Source organism: Salvia miltiorrhiza, chromosome 7 (genome assembly GCF_028751815.1).
Source record: "Salvia miltiorrhiza cultivar Shanhuang (shh) chromosome 7, IMPLAD_Smil_shh, whole genome shotgun sequence".
NCBI classification, from domain to species: Eukaryota; Viridiplantae; Streptophyta; class Magnoliopsida; order Lamiales; family Lamiaceae; genus Salvia; species Salvia miltiorrhiza.
The window spans coordinates 46,439,656-46,446,001 of record NC_080393.1 but is presented as its reverse complement, the minus strand read 5'-3'; the positions used below and the strand labels follow the sequence as shown (position 1 = coordinate 46,446,001).

The 6,346-nt window shown below is 37.0% G+C and overlaps 1 protein-coding gene across 1 annotated transcript; it reads right to left on the bottom strand.

Moving 5' to 3' along the window:
• Window positions 1-401: 401 nt before the first annotated feature.
• Window positions 402-5,990, bottom strand: LOC130992793 (uncharacterized). The gene is made up of 5 exons (XM_057917541.1): window positions 5,670-5,990; window positions 3,013-3,074; window positions 1,987-2,077; window positions 1,260-1,353; window positions 402-1,191 (listed from the first exon to the last, which is right to left on the bottom strand). The coding sequence occupies exons 1-5, from the start codon at window positions 5,795-5,797 to the stop codon at window positions 562-564; spliced, it is 1,005 nt and encodes a 334-aa protein (XP_057773524.1). The 5' UTR covers window positions 5,798-5,990; the 3' UTR covers window positions 402-561.
• Window positions 5,991-6,346: the final 356 nt, after the last annotated feature.

Sequence of the window (6,346 nt, the reverse complement as noted above, 5' to 3'; positions counted from 1 at the left end):
ATTTTTCATGCAATTAACCTTTAAAAAAAAGTAAGTTGGTTTCATCTCGTTGTCCATGTGAGTGGAATGGACACAAGGCCAAATCACGCATTTGCACGGAATGTTGGTTTGCACATTAACTCATGAGCTTATTTACAAACACACTTGCGTTTTCAGGTTGCTCAGAGTTTTCATAAAAGAAATCTTGTTGCCATTTGTCAATGAGATTATTTTCTTGTTGAGGTCATAACTTCATCGCTTTTAATATTAACCATGATATTATTGACCTTCATCGTCACTTCAAGTTATGAATATTGTACAAAAAGACTAGGATTTTCCATAATGGTTATCTGTCTAAGAGAATTTTAATAAAACCCGACTCATTTTAACATTCCCTACGAGGCTATGAGTTTTAGTCCATCTCACCAAAATTAAATCTCATTCTAACTTATTACTTAATGCCAATGTATTGGCTAAATTCAAGGAATCAAAACATCATACTTAGGCATTTTACACTAAATTCACTGCAATAAACTATCTGTGAGGTAGAATACAGTCTGCGTGAAAGGAAGCAAACTCAACCTACAAATTGTGTACCTCCTCGAGGGAAGAAAATTGTGCATCGATTTGGCAAAGAGCTTGTTGATCAATTGTGACTGGATTTACCCATTTTGGTGGGAAAAAATGGGATTCTTGTTTGGTAGATGAATCATCATTTTCCCTGCAAGCAGACTCACCTGCAGCTTCCTCATCGCTCTTCTTCGTATTCCACTGGAACACCTGAGACACCATCTCCCAACACGCTTTCAGCTCATCCTCGTTTCGTGCTTTGTTTAATTTATCATTGAGATCAACTAAGGCTGTTGCTTTCTCGCCCTGCAAAGACTTGATCTTTTTGGTCGTTCCCCCCTCTCCTTCTGTATCACTGGCATCGTCCGGCTTTCCTACTTTCTTCAATCCTTGATCTACAATGTATTGGATCCTTTTTCTCAAGTTGTCAGTCGTTGCTGGATTTGATCTAAGCTTCAACTTCAACTCATGAACCATCCTTTCATTGTTCTGCTCATCAAACTCGGAGCTCACCCGAAAAACCTCTTCCAGTAAACCAACATTTTGCATGTATCTGTCAAAAGCTTCACTCTCTGATTCAATATTTCCATCCCTAAATTCTTTCAACTTCGAGAACCTCCATTCGTTGATGACTTGTGCATCCTGACCATGTAAACAAATAAGAACGATAATTTTAAGGCATGAACAGATTCATATAGATGGTTCCACACCTTTTTGGTCAATGGCTTCCTCGACCGAAATGATGTCTGTAAGTTACTGAACTGCGCAAAGTTGTTGGAAAGTTGGCGAAGTCTGTTGAAACTCCTGCAAATGATCAATAAGAAATTTACTACTATTAGGGGGTCTTTACTTTTTGTGATTGATTAGATGCTTGATTGAGTATTATTATTCTCATTACTAAGATATCTTCAATCTCACCCTTCCAATGGGATATTAATTATGCAAAATCAGCTCAAATGATACAAATTATCAAAGGCCTTGTGATATCCCTAAGTTCCAATCCATCTTAGTAACAAGGGATTAGCCTTGCTATTTTTATCTAATCAAGGCTAATCCCCCAAAGTAAATGCCCCCTTAAGGACAGTCAATACAGGCTTAAGATTAAATCAGTTAGTCTAAGCAAATGAACGACTTCCAGCAACTAAAAAAAGTAAAATACTGTACAATATGAAGTGGGAAATGCATGATAATTATCAAAGAAACAAAGAAAGACAGACAATTGAGGTAATCTTTCCGTTCTTATGATGGTAATATCAAGCAATATGATATTAAGCATCTATATTTAGCATAAATATATCTACAATATAGATCCAATATATAGGTTGACGAGAGCAGCCAACTTGGAATAACAGTGCAGGATCTTGAATAAACATGAAAGATAAAACACATACAAGGAAATCTTGTGCCGGGATTATGATGAACAACTTTGCAACTTACCCTGAATGAGATGCTTCAGACAATTGCTGGTCAAAGAGAGGAGAGCTGGTAGAGGGTGGTTTGTCTGGAAAGGATGAGTTGCCTTTCAAAACTGCAAATACAATTATAGTTCAGGTTGCAATTCAGCTTCTAATTATTGGAGAAAATAAATAATGTTTTTAACTAACTCTCTGGCCAGAATGAGAAAAATCTAAGAGAACTCCATCTAAAAAATTAGTTCCCAATAGAGTTCCTGGTTCACCTATGTTAGGTACTGTTCTTTTGCGGATCTTTAAGGGAGGCGCTAAAGATGGTCACCTTAAAACAGGCTTTCCTCAAGGAGGCAATTAGGTATTAGATTCACCAACAACCTACAACTGCCCATTTGCCTCCATTAGTTTAGCCACTAATTTGCACATCATCTTCTCTCCAAAACAGAGAGAAGCATATCCATACTAAATAAAAGCCATTAAATAAATCCTAGATCATTTAGTACAATCTGTTCATTAATTTACTATCTCCTATCACATTTTATTCTTCCTTTATCTTGTTTATATTGCTGCATTAAGACTAATTGCATGTATCTACCATTTCTATTAATGTGAACAATGGTGAAGAAATTTTGTTCACCAGTATGAAATTACTTCATTTGGTATCAGGCACAGTTCAGTGCGCGAGACACAGTAATTAGATACAGCAAAATAAAATACCACATTCAGAAAACAGTTGACACCTCAAACTTTAAATTCTAGTGCCTGAATGTTGAGATAAATATCTCAACAAATGATATATAGTGCAGAAGAGAATTATGAACATTCATATTTTCAGATGAGTGTTCTTTTAAATATAGGATTAGAGGAAATCAAGATTCTAAGGATTCTTTCTTTGATATGAGATTCTATTGTTTTTAATGTTGTGCGCAACTCGCAAAAATTAATCCTGATCAAAGGATTGTAGCATGTATTGTTTTTAATGTTGTTCAAGAGTCAAGACTTGCAAAAATTAGTCCTAATCAAAGGAGTGTAGCATGAGACTGGATTACCATACCATGTATATGACAAGGATTTTGTGCCTTTGCACAGCAGTTCTTGCATGACTGATATGGACATCTGCAGAGTTAAAATAGAATAGATAAAAATTAAATAAGTATTCGTTGCTGACTTTACATTTGACAAGCATCAAAATATTTTAGATAGGAAACGGAGAATTAATTATGAATTCAACAGATGAAATAGAAAATTGTATGCAACATCAGTAAACAGGGGGCAAAGTTGAAAATGCGGTTTTCTTTAATGTAAACAGTCAACACCACGTTCATCCAATCTTTGTTTCAGGGGAAGAAATTTACCTCAGATAGCAAACAAAATTTTGAGCTGGAATTGTTTGCAGGTCTTCTCAGATAATGTTGAATTCTCTTTTATTTACGTCAATATAAGAATCACTTTTTATGAACATAATACAAGTTGTGGTATCTGCATGATTACATCTTACACAGCAATAGAACACCAGATTTAAGGTCGAATGAAAATAAAGCCAGCTGTTCAGCTATGTCAAGGGGCAACGGCAGCTAGAGTGAGCTTTCTACTAGTCCAAAATGGTATTACTTGTTCCAGTAACCTAGAATGGTTTACCTTCCTTTTACAGTTACACAATGGTGATCCGACACATACTACAGGTGTAACCATATGGGTTAATAATCCAACCTGATATGTCTGAAATCAAGGATGGTTTCTAGAATTTGTATCCTACCAATGAATGCATGATATGCATCAGGAGATCAAATCTAGATTCTTTGTTTTCTAGGATCTAATTGATTAGCGTACCAAATTTCTGTTTGCCTAACAATATTTTTTCCTTAAAAAGGCACATTGCATTTTCCAATGCTTTATCAGCTCACAAACTGCTTTAGAAATAATGTCAATAGTTAAAAAGATAGTTCAAGATAATATGCCAGTAAGTTCGGCAACCCTTTGGGGATAAATAAGTTAGTATCTAGCAAAACAATGCTTCTTTTTTTTCCATCTAATCAATGACACATATGATCTAATATAATAAATGACCAAATACACCTAAGCTCTCCGTAAAATTCATTAATGAATCTCAGTCAATCATTCTACTGGAACAGACTGCCAATCACATAAAAGTGGCAAAAATAAGCAAATAAGCTTCCGAAAATGCCACTAAACATGAATTCTTTTTGAGGGAAAACATTAATTGAAGGGAAGTCCAGCCGGTGATCCCTTTTTACAGCCCAAAGATTCTTTTTACTACAAAATGAACATTATACAGCCTACAGAGTAGGTGTATTTGTGGCCAAAAGTCACATTCCTCAAAAATGTTTTAGGTGGAGCCCATCAGGCCGAGTTTTCCTAGTGCTGTTTGCAGGCTACAAGAATGCAAGATTTACCTAGAGCACATTCAAAATAAATATATAAAATTTGTGGGTTTGCCTTGTTACCCCCCTACACCCCCCCCCCCCCCACACCCACACACACACAAAGAACATACTATTATTTAGGAAATGTAAGTTCCAGGGCGATCTTAAACACCAGGGAAGATGTCAAAAATTTGCATTGATCCCCCTTAATAATATTCTTTTGCATCCCCACTCCAAAGCCTGAGTGCACAAACATTTGTAATGACTATATTCTGTCATTTGAATCCTACAATTAGAAGTTCAGGCATGAGATCAAGATATGGTAGAACCAGCAGGCTCAGATATGGCTCAACACATTAAGGCATAAGCTATTAAATGATCCCACAGAAGAAAAGAGCAGTAGTAGTGGCTAATCAACAGCTTTAGGAGTTTCAGCTAAGACATATAACACGTGAACTGTTCAAAGAGAGCAGATCCAGCATAGTCCGTCTGTTTTCCTTATGCAACATAATGTTCAAATCCGATTCAAACTAAGAATTTTCTAGATGTCAGCAACTTTAATTGAATAAATCAACAGCACAAGTTTCTTACATGCACTAGTTAGACTTGAACTACAGCTATTCTACAACATGAATACATTTTAACAAAATCTACCCAACTTCACATATAAAATACTAGCATACTACAGGAACACTTAGATTCCTTATGAAATAACATATATTATAGCATAATACAGGAACACTTAGATTCATAAATAAAATCCCCCAAGTTTTTTCGACCATCGTACTAGGTATGACGAGCAATAGACTGGTGGAAATATGGTCATCTGTGTACAAGCTACGACATGGGTGTTTTTTCCCCAATAAAAGTTCAGAGCTTTTAACATATGAGGAGTAGGACGATATAAGATTCTAACCACTGACTTCCCTTTTTAACAGAGAAGGCCATAGCAAGAGTTGGTATTGATTTTCTTTTTCAACGTAAAACCCAACCGGCTTCGGGAACACAAAAATTAAATGGAAATTTATGAGCCGCAAGAAGTTAAATTGCCTGCTCAATTAACAATTTTCTTCCAGACTACATAATCCAGTGAAATTCCCCTGATTGTTCTTCACGTATAACGAAGGCATTCTTTCAGGAATTATTCGCATTTAATAAGGGCAAACATCGATTAACATGAACTAGGGTGCTTGAATCGGGCCACAATTGTGCATCAACCGCACAGAAACAGAATGAGGTACAACCACACAAGGATGCATTAAGAACTGGAATGTCAACGCAGAAAACCCTACATTGAGTGAAGGAAGGTGGCGATGAAGGGGTTTACCTAGAGCGCGCCACGTTGCCGCACTTGATGCACTTGGGTTTGTTAAGGCCGCGGAGGCTCTTGGAGGAGGGCGGCGCGGAGACGTCGGTGGCGCCGCTGCTGCTCTTGACTGGGGATGAGGCCGCCATGAAATCGGGCGGGTGATTCTCTCCGAATTCGAAATTCCAACTAAATTTGATTTTGAGATGAAACCAATAAAAATACTAAAAGGCCGAAGGATTTGTTAATTCGGGCTCCGATTGGAAGCACACGTTGTAGAATTCGGGCTTTGCGCCTTCAACGTCGACCCGGCTAATTTTATGCTCAATTATTTTTTATTTAATGGGATCTATATCTCTCTTTATCTTTTAGGGTAATTGCTCCTAAATACATAAATTTTCACATATTTCTAAAATTACACACCATCTTTAGATTCTGCCCCACAATACATAAACTTTGAGATTCTTCTGTTTTTTCCCATGGCACCAGAAACCACTAAATGAAGAGATGACGTGGCTGTCGGAAAACACACGTGGAGAGATGATGTGGCTGCCCAGCGTAGCTCTGCTCTGCCCCTATGCGCTGCCCAACGCAGCTCTGCTCTGCCTCTATGCGCTGCTCTTCTTTCTAATCTCCAAGATTACATTTTTATATTACAATTTCACTTTAAAAATCACAAAAATAATGATATCATCTAG

What these genes read in the sequence shown, in the direction of transcription:
- LOC130992793 (XM_057917541.1), bottom strand. Translation starts at nt 5,797, where the DNA reads ATGGCGGCCTCATCCCCAGTCAAGAGCAGCAGCGGCGCCACCGACGTC. An exon ending in GGCAACGTGGCGCGCTCTAG is followed by an intron (nt 3,075 to 5,669) that starts GTAAACCCCTTC and finishes TTAACTCTGCAG; the next exon opens with ATGTCCATATCAGTCATGCA. An exon ending in AAATCCTTGTCATATACATG is followed by an intron (nt 2,078 to 3,012) that starts GTATGGTAATCC and finishes TTGTATTTGCAG; the next exon opens with TTTTGAAAGGCAACTCATCC.